The sequence below is a fragment of the Morus notabilis genome, unplaced genomic scaffold (assembly GCF_000414095.1).
Source record: "Morus notabilis unplaced genomic scaffold, ASM41409v2 Scaffold827, whole genome shotgun sequence".
Lineage (NCBI taxonomy): Eukaryota > Viridiplantae > Streptophyta > Magnoliopsida > Rosales > Moraceae > Morus > Morus notabilis.
The window spans coordinates 209,465-230,565 of record NW_010359381.1 but is presented as its reverse complement, the minus strand read 5'-3'; the positions used below and the strand labels follow the sequence as shown (position 1 = coordinate 230,565).

Genomic DNA, 21,101 nt, shown 5'->3' with positions numbered 1-21,101 from the left:
AATGTCAGCTTCTAACTTTAAAAAGAAAAATCCAGTCGTCGTCCTTGTCATCCATTTGGACTTTAAACAAAAGAGCCATTTTCCTTGCCCAAACGTCTTGTTTTCCTCCACAAGCACAACACTCTCAGACAATACTCACCATAATCCTCTCTCTCTCTCTCTCTACTTTCTCTCTCTAAGTTCCAAACCCATTGGGCTTAAACGTGTGCGTTTGTCGTCCTCACCCTGGTTCATGTTTTGCTCCCATTTCTTTTGAAGTCACAACTTCCCGAGAAAACTGGAAAAAGCAAAGGAAATATCCAAAAGGGTCAAACGTTCCAGTTTCTCTTGGATATCTGCGAAAAACCGTATCTTTCAGTAGCAAAACAGAGAATGCTGTTCTGTTTCTTAAATGGGGTTTTGTTGTTCCATGACTCATAGCGTTATGTTGGATTCTACACCACATTTCCATACCTTTAAGGTAAACCTTATTTCTATTACATTTTAATTACCCTATTTACTAATTTGATTTTGGACTATCTCATTGGTTCTGAATTGTTTCTTGTTGATGCAATTATTGTAATTTGCATTGAGAAAATTTGTTCCATGAGAATATGAAACCAGATTCTGCTCTTGTATGTTTGATGGCCTCAGGACAGCCTTTCTTAAAATGATGTTCATGAGTATTTTGCATCATGCATGTTGGTGGGTTTTTTTTTTTCAAATGATTAATGAGTTGATAATAGATTGTGTCAGCATTTGGTGGACCTTGTATAAATTTGGAGCCGAGAAACTTCTTTTCACTGCTGAGAAGTTATGTAACGTGCTTAATAATTCAATGGATTACGTTTTTTTTTTTTTTTTTGCCAAATTAATAAGGCTTATTGGAATAGGGGTAGGTGTCCTTACATAACCCCGGGGAGGCAATGCATCCTAGCACCGCCCCACTATGGTGGGACTGACTTAAATCTAAAACCTTACTAAAGAGAACGAGCAACCTTACCGCAAGACCAAATGACTGGTGGTTTACATTATGTTATTTATAATACAGGACAGGTTGCTTTCAATTAAACTACGAACTATTTGCTTATTTGATAATAGAGTGACTTGCTAGTGATGGGTGTTTATAAGGGAAACTGATTCAGAGGGTGAAATCAGTAATGAGTGGGAAATATTTGAGGATGGACTGGTTTGATTTTAATCCAACAACATTTGACCTAGTGAGAGAATAGGGTGATTAAGAATGGACCCTGTTCAAACAGTAAACCTTTTGCTAAACCTTGTGCTGAGCCTTGTATGAGGTTGTGCATCCTCTATTGTGAACCTTGTACATTCTTGTACAAGGTTGCCTACCAACCTTGTACAAGCCAAATGAACCTCGTACATGAACCCTGCACAAGCCAAAGCAACCCTGTTCAAAAAACCTTGTACAGCTCTGACCTTGTACAAGATGTATACCCAACAGTTTTATTCTATTTCAACCTTGTGCAAGAAAGCTGCTGATATCAACCAACCTTGCACGAGCTATTCCTTCGTGGCCTATAAATAGGCACCTCACCAAGCGAAAACGGAACACACGACAGAATACAACCATATCTCAGATAGATTTACCAACACCTTCTTTGTGACTCAATACAGTTCTTATAATTCCCGCAATATTATCTTGCTCTACTCTTTCTAATATCTGATTCTACACTTTGTAATATATGATTCTGCTATTGAAATCACAAGTTCTACATTAGTGGAATAACATTCCAATATTGTCATACTGTTTTTCAACCTTTTACCTTTTTACCCTTTATTATTTAAATGTTCCCAACAAACCCGGAACAATGGGCACGCTACTTGTGCCGTAATTCAACTCATATCTGCGTGTATGCTATGCATTTTAAGGCATTTGATAATTGAAATATAGCAGTTCATCAGTTATAGTAGATTTGCATGTGTGCATGTGTGTTGATGGGGACATTCTGGGTTGTGAATCTTATTATTGTAACCCAAATATTCTCAAGTTTTCATTACCTTGCAGGAATGTCAGGTTATCCACCAAAACAGCCCATTTTTGGTCCGCTCTCATGATATATCACGATGTGCTAGACATCCATTACATTTTATATATTCCAGTAGTCTGCAAAGTCGGTTATTATCATATGCCGTCAATTGCAGGACAAGTCATTGCTTGTCTTTTTCAAGAAACATATTTGAGACAAATCCTTTGCTGACCTCCTCGATATGTGGCCGGAGAGGATTATTCGTCTCTGACCATAGACCGGTCCACTGGGCAAGATCACGGATATATGCATCAATTGATGTTGCCAATGCCATTGATGTCATCAATGATCTAGGATTGGATACTTTGACATTCTTAGCTGTAACTGTCACTGTTGTTCCTGCATTCAAGATCGTCAAAGCTAGCCCTGTAAGAATAAAATTGATTCCTCAATTCATTTTAACCGTGTCTATTCGTTTTTTTTGTTTGATTTTTTTTTTTTCTGAAGGATGGAGTTTGGTTTATGTCTTTATCCGATCTATAACTTTACGAACAATCTTTTGTGACATTTTGTTAGATACTTGGTTTCTTCTTTGCTGGTGTTGTACTCAATCAGTTTGGGTTGATTAGAAATCTAACGGATGTCAAAGTTCTGTCTGAATGGGGGATTCTTTTCTTGGTAAGTTTTTTAGCCTGCCTCGTTTTTGCTGCAATTACCAAAGAAATGATATCCTACAATCATAAGTTTCAAAATACATGAGAATATCTGCCTTAACTCACGCTCTTATTCTTGATCATCACAAGTGCCTATTCATTATTATGCTATTGAGGATAATAATTAGGTTGATAGGTTCATGTGCTGAATACGGCGAGCCAACTAAAGAGAGCTGTCTTTGTATATATTGGCACTAATGTTTCTATCATTTCATAGTTTACCTTTTTGTATGTTTATACGTTAATTGCAATTTCAAATCTTGAACATCACTGAGAAGTAAGTTTACCTCCTAAAAAGAATGAAAGAGCATAGTATGACTAAGAATGCTTATTATCATTTCATGGCACTATATCCTGCTCAATATAGCTTGTAAAGATGGTATTTTTTTTTTTTTTTTGAGTTTTATGTTTGCCGTTTCAGCTTTTTGAGATGGGTTTAGAGCTTTCCTTTGCACGTCTAAAAGCTCTTGCAAAATTTGCATTCGGCATGGGATTGACTCAGGTATGCTGATGACTTTCTCATAAAAATGGCTGGATAAGAATTTATCAAAATTCTGACTTGTGCATTATAATGTTGGAAACTTTTTAATTTTTGTGCATTCTTAGACATGTTTGGGTCAGGTTGAACTTGATTAATGTGGACTAGTCCTTTATTCTCAATATCTTCTTACAAATTTTCTTGGTAGGGGGCTTTATGTGGAAAGGAAAATTTGAAAGAAGGAATCGGAGTCTAGGTTAGGCTACCAAACAAAAACACTCCCAAAAGTGATTGTGGATTCAAGGTATTTGGGAGAAAAGATGAAATTGTTTTATTTCATATGACACACTTTTTACAATCATTCTTTCTCTTTAAATAGAGAAGAGTCGAAGACCCTAATCACTCAACGAGAAATCCTTGTGATTCTTTCCTAAAATAAAAGAGAAACATACTTCTAATTATCCTAGAAACATACCTAATATAATTCTAGAAATCAGGAAACTAATTTATACATATTCAAATAAGGAAGATAACCGGATTCCTCTCCAATCACTTGGTTTTTTCCACACTCCCTCTCAAGCTGGAGAATATATATTAATCATTCCCAGCTTGTCTACTAGAAATTCAAAGTTTTGTCTTGATATTCCCTTGGCCAAAACATCAGCTACTTGTTGGGACGAAAGAACATAAGAAAGCTCCACTATTCCCTCATCAATCTTCTCTATGTCTGTCTATCTCCACATGTTTGGTGCGATCATGGTGAACTGGATTCTGAGCTATACACAAAGCTACTTGATTGTCACAATAGACCTTTAAAGTTAATCTATTCTCAAATCTCAATTCTTCCAAGACTCTTCTAATCTAAATTGCCTCACAGATTCCACGTGCTAGAGCTCTGAACTCAGCCTCTGTGCTGCCGCGAGCCACAACATTCTGCTTCTTGCTTCTCCAAGTAACAAGGTTTCCCCAAACCATAGTACAATAGCCAGATGTTGACCTTCTATCTTCAACTGAACCTGCCTAGTCAGCATCAGTAAAAGCTTCAATTTGCCTCTTATTAGTCTTTCCAAAGAACAAGCCTTTGCCTGGTGTCATTTTAAGGTATCTTAGAATCCGGTAGACTACATTGAGATGTTCTTCATAAGGAGAGTGCATATACTGACTCACAACACTAACTACAAATGCTATGTCAGGCGTGGTGTGGGATAAATAGATTAGTCTTCCAACTAGCCTTTGATATCTCCCCTTGTCTACAGGATCTCTGTTGAAATCCCGAATTTTAGGCTTAGAATCAGTTTCCGGATTTAGGATAAGTTGTTTCCTGATTTGATTTGATTCAGCAGATAACTTTCCTAATCTCTAGGCCACGATTTTAGGAGATTTGTTTTTCATAATTGTATTATAAATAGAAGCCGTATGTACAAAATATTTATTGAATAGAAAAACAGAAAGCATGATTCCTGCTTTCATGGTATCAGAGCCGAGGAATCTCTAACCTTGGCATTCAATGGTGGATTCAACGTCCTCAGCGATCACGGGCGAAACGGAGACGGCGGTCACCAACACCATGACGTCGAGTGGGTCCGAGAATTCCACTTTCCAGTTCACGGTTGAGAAACTCAATGGGAAGAATTTTCTCGAATGGGCTCAATCGATCAAACTGGTGATCGATGGAAAAGGCAAGTTGGGATATCTCACCGGAGAAACCAAGAAGCCATCCTCCACCGATGCCTCCTTTCAGAAGTGGAAGTAAGAAAACTCGATGGTAACCGTATGGCTGGTAAACTCGATGAAGCCCTCAATCGGAAAAACCTATATGTTTCTTCCTACCGCAAAGGATGTCTGGGATGCCGTGAGAGAGACATACTCTGATGTGGAAAACTCTTCCCAAATATTCGAGATTAAGACTCGGTTATGGCAAATGAAACAAAGGAAAGGGAAGTTACCGAATACTACCCAGAGATGAAGGCTCTCTAGCAAGAACTCGATCTGAGTTACGAAGAAGATTGGGAATGCCCTGGAGACAGCGTAAGATTTAAGAAGAGACTGGAGAGTGAGAGAGTCTTTGAATTTCTGGCTGGGCTCAACCGAGAATGAGATGAAGTGAGAGGAAGAATCCTAGGCCGAAGACCGTTTCCCTCAATCTGTGAAGTCTTTTCAGAGGTAAGACGAGAAGAGAATAGGTGCAAGGTGATGCTGAAACTCCCTACCTCCACTGTGCCGACTGGTTCTGGACTAGAAACGTCAGCACTGATGACAAAAAGTGGACCGAATGGACCATGCCAGAGTCAGCAAAGGAAAAAACCATGGTGTGAGCACTGTCACAAGACCGGTCACACTAAGGATACATGTTGGGAATTGCACGGGAAACCACCGGATTGGAAGCCACGGCAGATGAGCAAAAATCGAGGATATCAAGCCTCGGTTGATGATCAGAAGGAGAGGAAAACGGATGTTAATAGCAGCGAGTCTCAAGCAAAAACTCCATTCAGTCATGAACAGATGAAACAGCTTTACAAAATGTTCTCAAACTTCCAATCTACTGGTCAGTCCTCCAATAATGTGTCCATTGGTTCTCTAGCCCACAGAGGTAACTTTCTGAAGGCCCTGAATACTGTTTCCCAAAACAGAATTTCCTGGATTATCGATTCTGGCGCATCTGACTATATGACCAGCAATTACAAAATTTTTTCCACATACTCACCTTGTGCCGGCAATGTCAAAGTAAAAATTGCAGATGGTTCTCTCTCGACAGTTGCAAGAAAAGGGACAATTAAAATCTCTGATTCTGTAACCCTAGAATCTATTCTTCATGTCCCTAACCTATCTTGCACTTTATTATCAATAAGCCAATTGACAAAAACCTCCAATTGTTGTGCTAAATTTTTTCCCTCTCACTGTGTGTTTCAGGACCTATCATCGGGGAGGACGATTGGCAGTGCTAAAGAATGTGAGGGACTCTACTATCTAGATGAGGCCGAGGCGAGTGGACAGTTTCAAACTGCAATTTGCGATTCTGCATCTACTTTTAGGGATAGTGAAATAATGTTATGGCACTTTAGGATGGGCCATCCTAGTTTCCAATACATGAAACACTTGTTTCCTTCTATTTTTTCCCATAAAAGTATCATTGATTTTCAGTGTGAGATTTGCCAGCTTGCTAAACATCAACGTTCTTCATTTAAAAAAATCAAAGTACCAACCTTCTAAACCTTTTACTATGATTCACAGTGATCTATGATGTCCTCGTATATCTACTCGTACTCACACAAAATGGTTCGTAGCGTTTATTGATGATCACTCTAGGGTTTGTTGGGTTTACCTCCTAAAAGACAAAACATATGTCCGTGAGGTGTTCAAAACTTTTTACTCCATGGTCCAAACACAATTTCAAACTAAAATCCAAATTTTGCATACAGATAATGGGACGGAGTATTTTAACACTATCTTAGGAGAATTTCTCATGTCAAATGGGATTATTCACCAGAGTTCATGTGTCGACACTCAACAACAAAATGGAGTTGCCGAACGGAAAAACAAACACTTGCTTGAGGTAGCCCGAGCCTTGATGTTCACTGCCCACATGCCAAAAATGTTCTGGGGGATGCCATTTTGACATCCGCCTATCTTATCAATAGAATGCCCAGTCGAGTCCTTTCGTTTGATACTCCACTCAACACCCTTAAGAAAGTCTTCCCCACTATTCGTTTACGCTCAAATTTACCTCTTAAGGTGTTTGGCTGCACCACATTTGTCTGTGTTCACTCTCAAAACCGAAGTAAGCTAGATCCGAGAGCCACTAAGTGTGTTTTCATTGGCTATTCTCCTACACAAAAGGGCTACAAATGCTTTGATCCTTCCACAAAAAGGGTATTTGTTAGTCTTGATGTTGCATTTTTTGAAAACACTCCTTTATTCCGAAAAACTTCTCTTCAGGGGGAGATTTCTAATGAAGATCGTTTTGTGGATTTTGAACTTCTTCCTTCCGAGTCTGTCTCAAAAACCGAAAACACCACCCTTCCTCCTTCTCATTCTAATATGCCATATACAGAAGGACATTTGAACTCAGGGGGAGATGTGGGAATGCAAAGGAACAGGGAGTGGCTAGTCTACTCAAGGAGAAACTAGAAAGCCTCACTTCTGAAGCACCGAGAGAGTCGAACCCGGTGATAGATCCAGAAGTGAATGAGTTAATCACAGAAAAAGGTACTCCAAGTTTGTGTCACACAAGAACTTCTGGTTTTCGAGCATTTGTCTCTAACCTCAATAGTGCAGAAATTTCGAAGAATATACAGGAGGCACTAGCCGTGCCTGAGTGGAGGAATGCAGTCATGGAAAAATGAGAGCCTTGAAGAAAAATGAGACTTGGGAGGTAATGGAGCTGCCGAGAGGGAAGAAGCCAGTAGGTTGCAAGTGGGTGTTTACCCTGAAATACTGAGCCGATGGAACAATAGAACGATACAAAGCTCGTCTCGTTGCCAAGGGTTTTACGCAAACTTATGGCATCGACTACACCGAAACATTCGCTCCTGTGGCAAAGCTAAATACAGTAAGGGTCCTCCCATCATTGGCATCTAATTTGGATTGGTCACTTCACCAACTTGACATAAAGAATGCTTTCTTGAATGGAGAATTAGAAGAGGAAGTCTACATGGAATTACCTCCGGGGTTTAGTAAAGGGCAGGAAGAGAAGCAAGTATGTAAACTTAAGAGGTCACTTTATGGTCTCAAGCAGTCCCCAAGAGCATGGTTTGACAGGTTTGCCAGAGTAATAAAGAACTAAGGATATCTACAGGGACAATCAGATCATACTATGTTCTTCAAACAAGCCAAAGATGGGAAGAAGACAATCCTAATAGTCTATGTTGATGATATAATCCTTACCGGTGATAATGAGGCAGAAATGGAAAAGTTGAAGAGGATTCTCGCCACAGAATTTGAAGTAAAAGATCTAGGGCGAATGAGGTATTTCTTGGGAATGGAAGTTGCTAGATCAAAGAAAGGAATCAATGTCTCCCAAAGGAAATATGTCCTTAATCTCCTCACAGAGACCGGTATGCTTGGATGCAAACCAAGTGACACCCCGATTGAAGCGGGAAAGAAGACTGAAGATGCTGGAAAGTTGGTTGACAAAGACATATATCAGAGACTAGTAGGCAAACTAATATACTTGTCTTATACCAGACCCGACATTGCATTTGCAGTAAGTGTGGTGAGCCAACACATGCACTCACCAAAGGAAGCTCATCTGAAGGCAGTTTACAAGATACTCAGATATCTTAAAGGCTCACCTAGCAGAGGACTATTCCTAAAAAAAATCGACTGCAAGGGAATAGAAGTCTACTCAGATGCAGACTGGACTGGCTCGATTGAAGACAGAAGGTCCACTTCAGGATATTGTACCTTTGTATGGGGGAACCTAGTAACGTGGAGGAGCAAGAAGCAGAATGTGGTGGCTCGAAGCAGTGCCGAAGCAGAGTTTAGAGCAGTTGCTCAAGGAATATGTGAAGCACTATGGCTGAAAAAACTCCTAGAAGAACTTCAAGTCACAGTAGAGTTCCCAGTTAAACTCTACTGTGATAACAAAGCAGCAATTAACATATCTCTTAATCATGTCCAACATGACAGAACCAAGCATGTGGAAGTTGATAGACATTTCATCAAAGAGAAAGTGGAGAAGGGAATCATTTGCATGACCTACGTTCCTACTCAAGACCAGACGGCAGACATCTTCACCAAAGGGCTCATAAGACAAAAATTCGATGATTTCTTAAACAAGTTGGACATGATTAACATTTATGATCCAACTTGAGAAGGAGTGTTGAAATCCCGAATTTTAGGCTTAGAATCAGTTTCCGGATTTAGGATAAGTTGTTTCTTGATTTGATTTGATTCAGTAGATAACTTTCCTAATCTCTAGGCCACGATTTTAGGAGATTTGTTTTTCATAATTGTATTATAAATAGAAGCCTTATGTACAGAATATTTATTGAATAGAAAAACAGAAAGCATGATTCTTGCTTTCAATCTCCTAACTCCTTTTTCTTTCCAAATCCATTCACTTCCACCGGTGTCTCGGATGGTCTTGCCCCTAGCATACCGGTTTCCTTTAAGATATCAATAGTGTATTTTCTCTGAAAAGCAGAAATACCTTTTCGCGTGCGAGCCACTTCCATTCCCAGAAAGTATCTCAACTGTCCCAAATCCTTGACTTCAAATTCTTTAGCCAGCACCTTTTTCAACTCAGATAACTCCACAAGGTTGTCTCATGTTAGAATGATATCATCCACATATACTATTAAAATTGAAACCTTACCACCAGAGTGTTATAAAAGAGGGTATGATTAGCTTGCCCCTGTGTGAAAGCCAAAACTCCTAACTGCCTTAGTAAATCGATCAAACCATGCTCTAGGAGACTGTTTCAGCCTGTAGAGAGACTTCTCCAATCTGCACACCTTATTACAACCAAACTCTCCCTCGAAACCTGGAGGTAAATCCATATACACTTCTTCTTCAAGAGTTCCATTCAGGAATGCGTGTTTTACATCCAACTGATGCAGAGGCCAGTCGAGATTAGCAGCCAGTGAGAGTAGGATTCTAATCGTGTTAAGTTTAGAAACCAGTGTAAATGTCTCATTATAATCAACTCCAAAGGTTTGTGTGAAACCCTTCGCTACCAATCGTGCCTTATACCTTTCTCTACCGAACCATTTGACTTATGTTTGATAGTAAACACCCATTGGCAGCCAACTGGACATTTTCCTTTAGGTAGCTCAACAACTGTCCACGTGCCATTCCTTTTTAAGGCCTCAATTTCTTCTAAAATAGCCTTCCTCCACTGTGGTTTTGTCAGCGCCTCATGAATACTTCTAGGGGTCTCTTCTGTTGAAATCTTCTCTGTTGCAGCTCGGAAAGCAGGAGATAGATGAGTGAATGACATGAAGTTGTAGAGAGGGTGCTGAGTACAGGTTCGAGTACCTTTCCCAAGAGCAACAGGAACATCAAGATCACTGACAAACTGCTCTTGCTCAACTGACTGACTTTCATCCGCTCCAGATTTCTGAGGGACAAAACCTGTCTCAATCATTTGTGTGTTTACCTTCGGTTCAGGCTCTTGACAATGCTCTGGAGTAGTGATAGGCTTCTGCTGTCTTTGAGATTGTCCACCCCGCCTAGAATAAACATGAAGTTCTTTTTGTGATTCCTTTTGTGGTTCATTTTGTGTGGTTTGCACATGTGATTCTCCACCTGTTTCCAAATCATTAGATAGCACAATAGGTAACACAGGACTTTTAACCGGTGGGGTAAGAGACTCCAACTCCGACTCTGACTCAATGGAAAAATCCTAAAGCTGCCTTCCACTGTCACTCTCCCCCTGAAAGGTAGATTTGGGGTAGTACTTGATCTTCGAAAAAAGAAACATCCATGGATGTGTATACTTTTCGTGTGCTTGGACAGTAACACGTAAACCCTTTTTTATTTGGAGAGTAGCCCAAGAAAAAACATTTGACAGCTCTAGGATCAAATTTGCTTAGCTGAGGGGAGGTTGAATGAACAAAAACAGTACACCTGAAAGTTTTGAGAGGAAGATTATGAAATAGGCGAGATTGAGGATAAGACTGACGAAGAATGTTTAAAGGTGTTTGATACTGAAGGACACGAGATGGAAGACGATTGATCAGATAGGACGATGTAAGAACTGCTTCACCCCAGAAAGATTTGGGAACATTATTATTGAACATGAGTGCACGAGCCATTTCAAGTAAGCATTTGTTCTTACGTTCTGCAACACCATTTGTTAAGGGGTGTCAACACAAGAGCTTTGATAAATTATTCTATTTTCTGCTATATAAGGACTGAAAGTATTATTAAAGTATTCTCGTCCATTATTTGTACGAAGAATTTGGATTTTTGTTTGAAACTGGGTTTCCACCATTTTATGAAATTGTTGGAAAATCAATGTGGCATTTGACTTTTCTTTCAAAAGGAATACCTAACAAACTCGAGTGTGATCATCAATAAAGGTTATAAACTAGCGTGCACTAGATATATTACTTATTCTTGAAGGCCCCCAAACATCACTATGAATGAGTGAAAAAGGTTTAGAGATTTTATAAATTTGTAAATGATAGGGAACACGGGTATGTTTTACAAACTGACATGTTTCACAGACAAACGAGTGAACATCTTTATTGACAAACAATGAAGGAAACAACTTTTTTAGATATAGAAAACTAGGATGACCAAGTCTATTATGCCATAACATAATTTCATTGGAAACAGAAGCAGAATTACAACTCAAAGCGTGACCATGTTTATTCTTGGAAAGTGGAGAACCTTCGAATAGTTATAGCCCATCACATTCCTTAGCACTGCCAATCGTCCTCCCCGAAAGTAAATCCTGAAACTCCCACAAAGAATGAGAGAACTTAGCAGAGCAGTTCATATCTCTTGTTAACTTTGCAATGGACAAAAGATTACAGGCAATAGTTGGAATATATAACACAGAATGCAATGTTATATAATCCGATATTCTCACTGTTCCTTTTCCTGTTATGGATGCTAATGAGCCATCAACAATTTTAATCTTTAGACCATCGTTACTAGTATTGAACTCTGAGAAAAGACTCTTACAATTGATCATGTGATCTGAAGCTCCGAATCAACAATCCAAACATCTTTACACGTAGTTTTGGTTGTTAGAGCGGAGAGAAAATTACCTTTGTGCTACTGTTGCTGTTGGCCTTGTGGAAGATGTTGCCGGTGCTCGCTGTGACGAGCATTTGAAGCTGCTCTAACTGCTCCTTGCTGAATGCCGAACCAGTGCTGCTTTCTACAACCTTATCACTTCCTCCAGATGAGGCTGCAAAGCCTCAGCCTTCACCAGGTTGTCGCAGGCGCTAGCATTCTCTTGTTGGTTTCCAATCTGGCGGCTTCCCATGAATCTCCCAGCATGTGTCCTTTGTGTGTCCATTACGTTTGCAGTGATCACACCATGGTCTATCATTCCTCCTCTGATTTCGGCCATCTCCACTGGAACTAGGATTTTTTCTAACAACCAAAGCTAACTCTTGGTGTGGAGGTTCTATAATAGGCTGCATGTTTTTCTCCTTTGGCTGGGCATCACTCTTTTTCGTGCTTCTTCACGTCTCACTTCTGCAAAGGCCTCCTTAATTTCGGGGAATGGTTTGAAACCAAGCACACGTCCATGAACTTCATCTAGTTCCTTGTTGAGTCCGAGTAGGAAGTCAAAAACTCGTTCTTTATCAAGCATCTTCTTGAATTTTGCACTATCGGTGGAGCAGCTCCAATTGAAATCCTGATACAAATCTAATTCCTGCCACAATACTTGTAATTCATTATAGTATTCGGTGACACTAAGATTACCATGCCTTTTTTCTCTTAAGGCTGACTTTATTTCAAAGATTTGGGCTGAATTCCCAAGATCTGAATACATCTCCTCTACCATCTCCCAAATTGCAGTCGCTGTCTTGTAGTAAAGATAGACTCGGCTAATTGCAGGTTCCATTGAGTTTAACAGCCATGCCTTCACCATTGAGTCCTCCGATTTCCACTTCTTGTATGCCGGTGTCCCTGTTTCAGGCGGTTTTCTAGTCGTCCTTTTCCATCAATAACAAGGATGACCGATTGGGACCCTTCAACATAATTGGCTCCGTTTAACTTATGCTGCGTGATCTGCAGTGACTGACATTGATGATTTGTTGTGATCCTCCTTGGGAGTTCTGAGTTGTTGGCGAGATGTGCTCGCTAGTTGTGTCGGAGGTGGCTTCACGAGAAGCCCCTGTCATGGCGGTTTTCGCCATAAGGAATAAGGGATTATTCCTGCTCTAATACCATCAAGGTATTTGAGAGAAAAGATGAAATTGTTTCATTTCATATGACACTTTTTACAATCATTCTTTCTCTTTAAATAGAGAAGAATCGAAGACCTTAATCACTCAAGGAGAAATCCCGGTGATTCTTTCCTAAAATAAAAGAGAAACATACTTCTAATTATCCTAGAAACATACCTAATATAATTCTAAAAATCAGGAAACTAATTTACACATAGTCAAATAAGGAAAGTAACTGGATTCCTCTTCAATCACTCGGGTTTTTCCACATGGATTTTATTACTCTTACAATTTGAGTCTGGGATCATCTATCTTAGTGCATTAAGACAAATGTATTAATTTACTCTATTGATCCTATGAGGGTTAAATAAAAGAGTTTCCATGATCGACGTTTTTGACCATTGTACTATGTGCGAGAGACTCATGAAAATGATTTCAGCAGATTTTTATGGGTTTGTAATATACTTAAAGCTTATTAAAAAGAGTGCTGAAGCGAAAAATTTATGTTTTTTCTAAACACACTTTTGAACCAATTTATGCTGTCTTACATGTTTTGCTTCTCTTTCCAACTGTATGTGTTTGGAGAGTGAAATACTTGCTCTATGGATGCTGAATGAGCATTAGACTGTATGATACTGATTTTTTTGCTTCGTCTTGAAGGTCATATTGTCTACACTTGCTTTCACGGCATTCGAACTTCCTCCTAATGGGGCTATCGGAACAAAAATTCTGGAGTTCCTTTTTCATTCAAGGCCTGACTTGGTGAGAATTCTCTATGCATCTTTAGTCTTTTCTGTAACTGATAATTGTTATTTATTATTTTGAATAGCTTCCTGTTCATTTGCTGGATTGGAATTTCAGACAACATTTGTTCTTTGGCAAATTATAATGCCTGAAAGTGATAGGAACATGATTTGGCATAAGTTATCAAGATTTTATTCATCTTGGATGTTGTATCAACCACTTCTTTGTTAATGTTTGTCATATTTTCCAATTGATAGAAATTTCAGCCATTGTGGCTACTGAAGTCAAGATGCAGATTACTGAAAATGTTTTTCAACTTTCTAAAAACTCGAAATAAATGTTACTGTGGCAGGTCAATATAAGAAGCGTTGATGAGGCTGTTGTGATTGGTGCTGCTCTCTCCTTATCTTCTTCAGCTTTTGTTCTACAGGTATTCTATTCTTAGATGCGTAAAAAATATTTGTTTGATCAGATAACAAGTCTTTCAGTCTCTTAGTATTTACATATCAGACACTACTTTGCAATTAGAAGTTACTAGAATATCCCCACTGTATTACATCAACTTTTTTTCAGAATTTGACATGTTCGTTATCTGTAGCTACTCGCAGAGAAAGGTGAGCTTCCGACAAGATTTGGCTCAGCAACCCTGGGAATACTACTTTTACAGGTTCTACTCTTGGTTCTTCTTTTAGAGCCACAATTGGGTTATCTTTTTTAATAAATTAGACAGGATTAGATTATCTATAGATTGTTAAATCGAAATATGGTCGATGGTGCTAGTGTTTTTTCTTATATTTGGTCCTTCATTTTACTAGGGTCCTCATGCAAATTTATGTCAAAGTGATGCCAATAACATTTTGGACCATTTAATGCTTGACATGTGCAGGACATTGCGGTCGTCCCTCTCTTGGTCATACTTCCAGTGCTAGAGAGCCAGGTAACTTTGTTGCCATGTTTTAAGTGAAAATGCAATTATCAGATGTGGCTTTATCTACCCCCTGTGGGGCCATGAGTGCAACTTTAGCTAGCAATTGCTCAAACTCAGACTAGCCCGATTTTGGATTTTTGCTATTTTGTTTTTGATATGGCTATTTTGTACAAACACCCCCTGAAATTTTCAAATTTGGCAATTTAGTCCCTAAACTTTTTTTCTTGGCAATTAACACCCCGAACTTATAGTTTTTGGCACTTTCAACCCTTGTTGCTCAAATTTGTTAAAATTTTGACGGTTTTTTACACATAACTTGCAAATGATAGCGTAATAAGGGCATTGATGTTCATTTTTGTTTAGTTTCAATACAAATACATTTAAAAACCTGAACTTAATTTAATTATAACTTTAACTTTAACTTCAATTTTAACATGAAATTTTGTTAATACCAAACAAAAATATCATCAATACGCTTCTTAGGTTGTCACTTGTAAGTTTGGCACAAAAAACCATCAAAATTTTAACGAATTTGAGCAACAAGGACTAAAAGTGCCAAAAATTAAAAGTTCTAGGGTTGATTGCCAAGAAAAAAATCTTAGGGACTAAATTGCCAAATTCAAAAAATTCAGGGGGTGTTCATACAAAATAGTATGCTGATAATTCTATTATCTTCTTTTTTCCATTATTGTTTTAAGCCATTTTTCCTTTGTGAACAACAGTTTGTTACGCTTCAACTTTATTCTCGTAAACTTAATTCCTTCATCTTGTCTTTTTTAAGATGCATTCAAGTAATTGAACATATTGCTCTGTTTCTCTTTTTCTGCAGAACCTAGTAGAGGATAGTCTTTGGCCAATGCTTGCTAAAGAAAGTTTAAAGGCTTTAGGTGGACTGGGTCTGCTTTCTCTTGGTGGAAAATTCCTTCTTAGGCGAGTTTTTGAGGTGTGCCTAGACATCAATACCAGCAAAAGTCCTACACTTGTATTTATTTGCTAGAGAACTTGATTAGTTTTTAATGCTCAGGTTGTTGCGGAAGCGAGGAGCTCTGAGGCCTTTGTTGCTCTCTGTCTACTGACAGTTGCTGGGACCTCACTTATGACCCAGCAGTTGGGTTTTAGTGACACGGTTAGGCATCTTTTCTCATAGATAGAGAATGTTTGAGATTCATGGCTGATCTTTATGTGTAACCCTTTATTATTTTCACGTGCAGCTTGGTGCATTTTTGGCTGGAGCATTATTAGCAGAAACAAATTTCCGAACACAGATTGAAGCCGATATTAGACCATTTAGAGGCTTACTCCTTGGATTATTTTTTGTAACTACTGGAACTTCCATTGACATGCAGGTACTAACATTAAAAGATTTACCAGTCCATATCTCAGGAAAACTAGAGTGATCTTTTGAGAGGAAAAAGAGCTCATAGAGGATGTTTTGGAAAATGTGTGTTTCCCTTTGGTTCTAACATAACAATGCAAAAGTAGAATGATCTTAATATTTTCTTAAGTGGGTTTTCTCTTCTTGTGCAGCTTCTTTTCCGAGAATGGCCAAACGTACTTTCACTACTCGCAGGCTTGATTGTCATCAAGACGCTGATCATAACCGCAATAGGTCCTCGTGTTGGACTAACTCTACAAGAAAGTGTAAGAATTGGATTGCTCCTATCTCAAGGAGGTGAATTTGGATTTGTGGTTTTTTCTCTTGCAAACAGGTGGGTTTAAAGTATTAATTGCAAATCTCTCTGACAAATTTCCAATCCTTTTTTTTTTTTTTTTTTTTTTGTGACATCGTTTTTCTGTTGTTGCAACTAGGCTTGGGGTGCTGCCACTTGAGCTGAACAAGTTGCTTATAATTGTTGTTGTCTTGTCCATGGCATTAACACCGGCACTTAATGAAGCTGGAAGAAAGGCTGCTGAAATCATTGATGACAAATTCAATGCAGAGGATGTATGTACATTTGATGAAATGACAAAAAAAAAAAAAAAAGAAAGATGGCATCTTGGTAAAAATTCCGTGGGTCTTCTTTCCAATGTTCTCTTTAGTGGTTGCTTTCTTGAGTATATTAAGGACCACAATAATTTGATTTCAAATCTTAAATTACTCTGGTTACATACATATACAGTTCTCGTGCATGGACATTCTATACATTCATTATATTCCCATTTCTTCAGCTGAATTGCACTGTACTTAAATTATTTGATAAAAACTTTCACAGGAAACTGAAGAAATGGTGAACTTTGAGGCTAGTGAACCTGTTGTAATCCTTGGGTTTGGACAAATGGGTCAGGTGCTATTTTTATTCTGCACTAACAACCATCATTTTAGCTTAGCTTAAAGCTCTAAAGTTCCAACAGAATAATCTCACCTCTTGTATGTGCAGGTCCTTGCCAATTTCTTATCCAGTCCACTGGCTGTTGGCGTAGATGGCGATCTTGTGGCATGGCCATATGTGGCTTTTGATCTAGATCCTTCTGTAGTGAAGGTCAATGAGAACGATATTTATCTTTTTTTAGTCCCGAGAAACTTTTGATAATACATTAAAGACACTCATATTTTCTTAGGTTTAAAAAGTTATACCTTCACTTCTTGATATGCAGGAAAAGATTAGTTCTGTGCATATTGAGGCACTGAACTCTTGTTTTTTTGGTGTTGCATCCACAGGCATCTAGGAAACTCGGGTTTCCAATTCTCTATGGGGATGGATCACGTCCATCAGTTTTGCAGTCTGCTGGCATCTCTTCTCCAAAAGCTGTTATGGTCATGTACACAGGGAAGAAAAGGACAATTGAAGCTGTTCAAAGGCTTCACAGTGCTTTTCCCGGAGTAATTCTCTCTCTCTCTCTCTCTCTCTCTCAATGATTATCCACCTACATGCACGCACATGAAAATGAGCGCTCGAGATGCGCAAGTTTTGAAGTGTGTTAGAGAAATCATGCTGTGGTAGGCATGCAAGAGGTGCTAGCTTGCTTGGATACTTGCAATTTATAGAACAATTTACACATCTCACCTCTTATACCAGCTGATGCAGCAAGTGAATTTCCATCCTTCAATTGGTGAGCTTTATATACAAATATAATGACATTTATCAATTGTAGCATGGAAATGCATTTTCCATGATAGTTGGTGTAAGAGTTGGGATCTAAATCATTACTCTTTACAGAATTTGTTGTTGTGTGCAACTTTTATATGAATGGAGTTTTAGTGAAATGAATTTTTGTTCATGGATAGCTACCGTCACTTATTTTTCTGATTCTACGATGAAACTCGACATGGCAGATTCCCATTTATGCCAGAGCTCAGGACCTCAGACACCTTTTAGATCTGAAGAAAGCAGGAGCAACAGATGCCATTCTGGAAAATGCAGAGGTAGAAACAATCCTTTTTTTTTTCTTTTCTTTCTTCATATTTGAATATATAACAAGAAAGGAAACTGTATTCTAACCTGGAGACTACGCTATACAAATTCTTGCAGACAAGTTTGCAGTTGGGGTCCAAACTTTTGACGGGGCTCGGTGCCATGTCCGATGATGTGAACTTTCTTAGTCAGCTTGTTCGCGACTCCATGGAGCTACAAGCTGAAGATTCACTTGGCAAAGCTGACGATCGGAACACTGAAATTATGAAGCCTTTACAGGTATTTACATATTTATTGAAGTGCATGTAGTACTTTGCTTGTTTGTGAAAACTGAAAACGACTAAAAAATAATGAAAAAGAAAAAATTAGTCAACCCTGAACCTTGTCTGCATATATTCGCTCGACATTACGTATTTGTTTCTGGTGTTTTAGCACCTCTGCCCCTGAATTTTTTCTTGGCAATTTAGTTCTTGAAATTTAAAAATAGTAGCAATTAACAATTCTCATTAACGGGAGTTACATTTTGGTCGAACTACTTGTAATTTTTTTAGCACCAAACACCATGAACTTCTCATGCTTTGGCACTTTTGTCCCTTAAAAATCATTTTTTTTTTTTTTTTTGGCAATTTATCCCTTGAATTAGTCACAAAGTTTCCTAACGCTAGTGAGCTATTGGAATTAACTGACACTCTTTTGGGAATTCAAAAATTAAATTGCCAAGAAAAAAAGTTCAAGGATGAAATTGTTATGAAAAGTGTAGGGGTACAAATGCTAGAAATCCTTGTTTCTGTTGACAAAATATCTTCTTAATAGACTTGGTAAGCAGTAGAACCAAGATGTGTGACTAAAAGGGTTTTGTTTCACAAGGTGAGAGTTTCTGATTTTAATGGTGTTCAAGTGCCCATTGCATCGACTTTGTCCAAGGACAATTCATCAAGGGCAAACCAGACAGTCAGGATTGATGTCTTGAAGTCCGAGGGGAAAGTTGATCAAGCAAAGCATGATCCAGAGCTCCAAGAATCTATGAGTTCAGAATATGATGGCGTTTTATACTGTAATCTGGAAAAAAGAAATGGTCTCCCAATTGATTCCAGTGTTGATGAAGGAAAGGTGACAATGGTAGAAGAGCCATCAATCTCTCGCATACAAAATATGGATGAGCAGTGAGAGGAGAAAAAAAGAAAATGTTGACATTTGCATCTTTGCTCGGCGAAATTTTGTTTCGAGTCTAACAATGTGCATAGGAATGTCTGTAAGAAGCTGAATTTTACGTTCTGAAGAAGAGATGGGAAAAAAAGACAAGGATGCCGAATGTTACGGGCTGCTCATTTTTGCCTCAATATTACGTAGGGGGCTTTTTACAACTCCGTGACATGAAGGTGGCTTATTCAACTGCAAATAGACCATAGTTTTAATTAAATCATAAAACCACATTATGTGGAATCTATAATTTTTCTTTCTTTTCTTTTCTTTTATTTGAAAAGTAATCATTTGAATAATTGTATATTGATTTCTTGAAGCCACTGTTTCGGCTGGGGCAATTGCATTTCTGAAGAGACAACAGACTTACTAACAGAAATCAAGCCTTCTCTTTTATGTTCTATTTTTACAACTCTAAAGTGATTGCACTTAAATTGTTCAAAGTGTATATGAAAATCCAGCCAGCTAGTTTTTGTGAACAGCTTAAACAGAGGCATTGGAGAAATATTGTTGTAAAGAGAAGAATTATTGGTTAATTCTCTAGTTTATGTGTGTGTGTGTGTGTTTTTTTTTTTTTTTTTTTTTTTTTTTTTTTTTTTTTTTTTTGGGAAAATTTGAATCCGATTGATAACTGTCTTTTGAAAACTTGTTGGTAACAATAACTGAGTGATATTTTGAGAACAAAAGAAAATGTAAAACTCTATCCTTTTTTTTCCTAGTTAAATTTAAAACTTTGTTGGGATAGCGCGTTTCCTTGGAAAAGCAAAGAAAAATAAAAATGTTTAAGGCCTAGTATTTTAGGAAAATATATTGATTGAAAAAATGGATAATTTATTTTTAAGAGTGCATAAGTTTGAATTTTTACCTTTTACTCTTGATAAATACCCTTTTGTTAGTGTAATTATTTGACTAAAAATGTTATGAATCATAAGTAAAAGGTAAAAATTCTGACCCGTGCACTTTCAATGGATATTTGTCAAGATTATCCAAATTGTTTTAGAAAATAATGTACTTGATCATAATTCCAAAATAATAGAGGATTTTTTATAATAAATACCAACAAAATGTAGGAATGAAATTCCTAATACTATGTTAATATGTTTACTGTTGAATTTGATTAAGCCATCTGCTTCCATATGCTTTGAGGGTCAACTTTTAATTTGTCTGTGTCGTTTTGCATAATTTTTCATAACCCGCTTTAATGAGTTAACCAAATCACATCAAAATCTTGATGAAGATCTAATGGCCAAAAAATTATATATACAGTGTTAAATTAATCATTTTGCATTTTTCACTCCTTTTTTGACTAAATTATGAGAAAGCTCACCAACTTTGCTTGGAAAACCTAAGAAGACTCCGCGAGGATTGGAGGGAAATACTTTTAACAGAAGACTTTTCAAATGTTAGCCATTTTAATTTTTAGTATGGTTTAATGCAAATGATAACTATAGAAAAAACAGTGTGAAACAGAGGTGATTTATAATAGAAATATCTAATAAATTTTCTACAATGTGTACATAATTTCGAGCCAACGTTGTTACTGTATTATTTTATTCTATTTCATTCTTGTTTAGAACAAAATTCCCGTATGAACATCAAAATTCATTGACCAAAAAAAAAAGAAAAATAAAATTGACTTGAAGTCAATTAATTAAAAAAAAAAAAAAAAAAAGCTTCGGAAGTTTCTTGACTTTTATGCTTATGGCTGATGAATTTTCCTGCAGACTTGATTGTTTCCTGTATACTAACTTATGCGTAGACTTGTTAACAGCTAAGCATACGCAATTCTGCGGTCAATTAATTTTTTTAAAAAAAGGACAAATTTTGCAATTTTCTTTAAACCTAAGTTATTTTTTTCACT

General features: G+C 37.7%; 1 protein-coding gene across 2 annotated transcripts; it reads left to right on the top strand.

The window, feature by feature from the left end:
- The first annotated feature begins 119 nt into the window (after positions 1-119).
- LOC21393720 (K(+) efflux antiporter 3, chloroplastic) lies at positions 120-19,786 on the top strand. Of its 2 annotated transcripts, XM_024163077.1 has the most exons (19): positions 120-460; positions 2,009-2,398; positions 2,547-2,648; positions 3,105-3,185; positions 13,676-13,777; positions 14,112-14,189; positions 14,358-14,426; positions 14,646-14,696; positions 15,517-15,630; positions 15,712-15,813; positions 15,899-16,033; positions 16,215-16,396; positions 16,497-16,632; positions 16,901-16,972; positions 17,066-17,167; positions 17,347-17,508; positions 17,962-18,051; positions 18,158-18,319; positions 18,908-19,786. In XM_024163077.1, exons 1-19 carry the CDS (start codon positions 392-394, stop codon positions 19,205-19,207), a joined length of 2,499 nt encoding a protein of 832 aa, XP_024018845.1. In that variant the 5' UTR covers positions 120-391; the 3' UTR covers positions 19,208-19,786. The 2 variants fall into 2 exon arrangements, with proteins under 2 accessions (XP_024018845.1, XP_024018848.1); XM_024163080.1 differs by lacking the exon at positions 16,901-16,972.
- Positions 19,787-21,101: the final 1,315 nt, after the last annotated feature.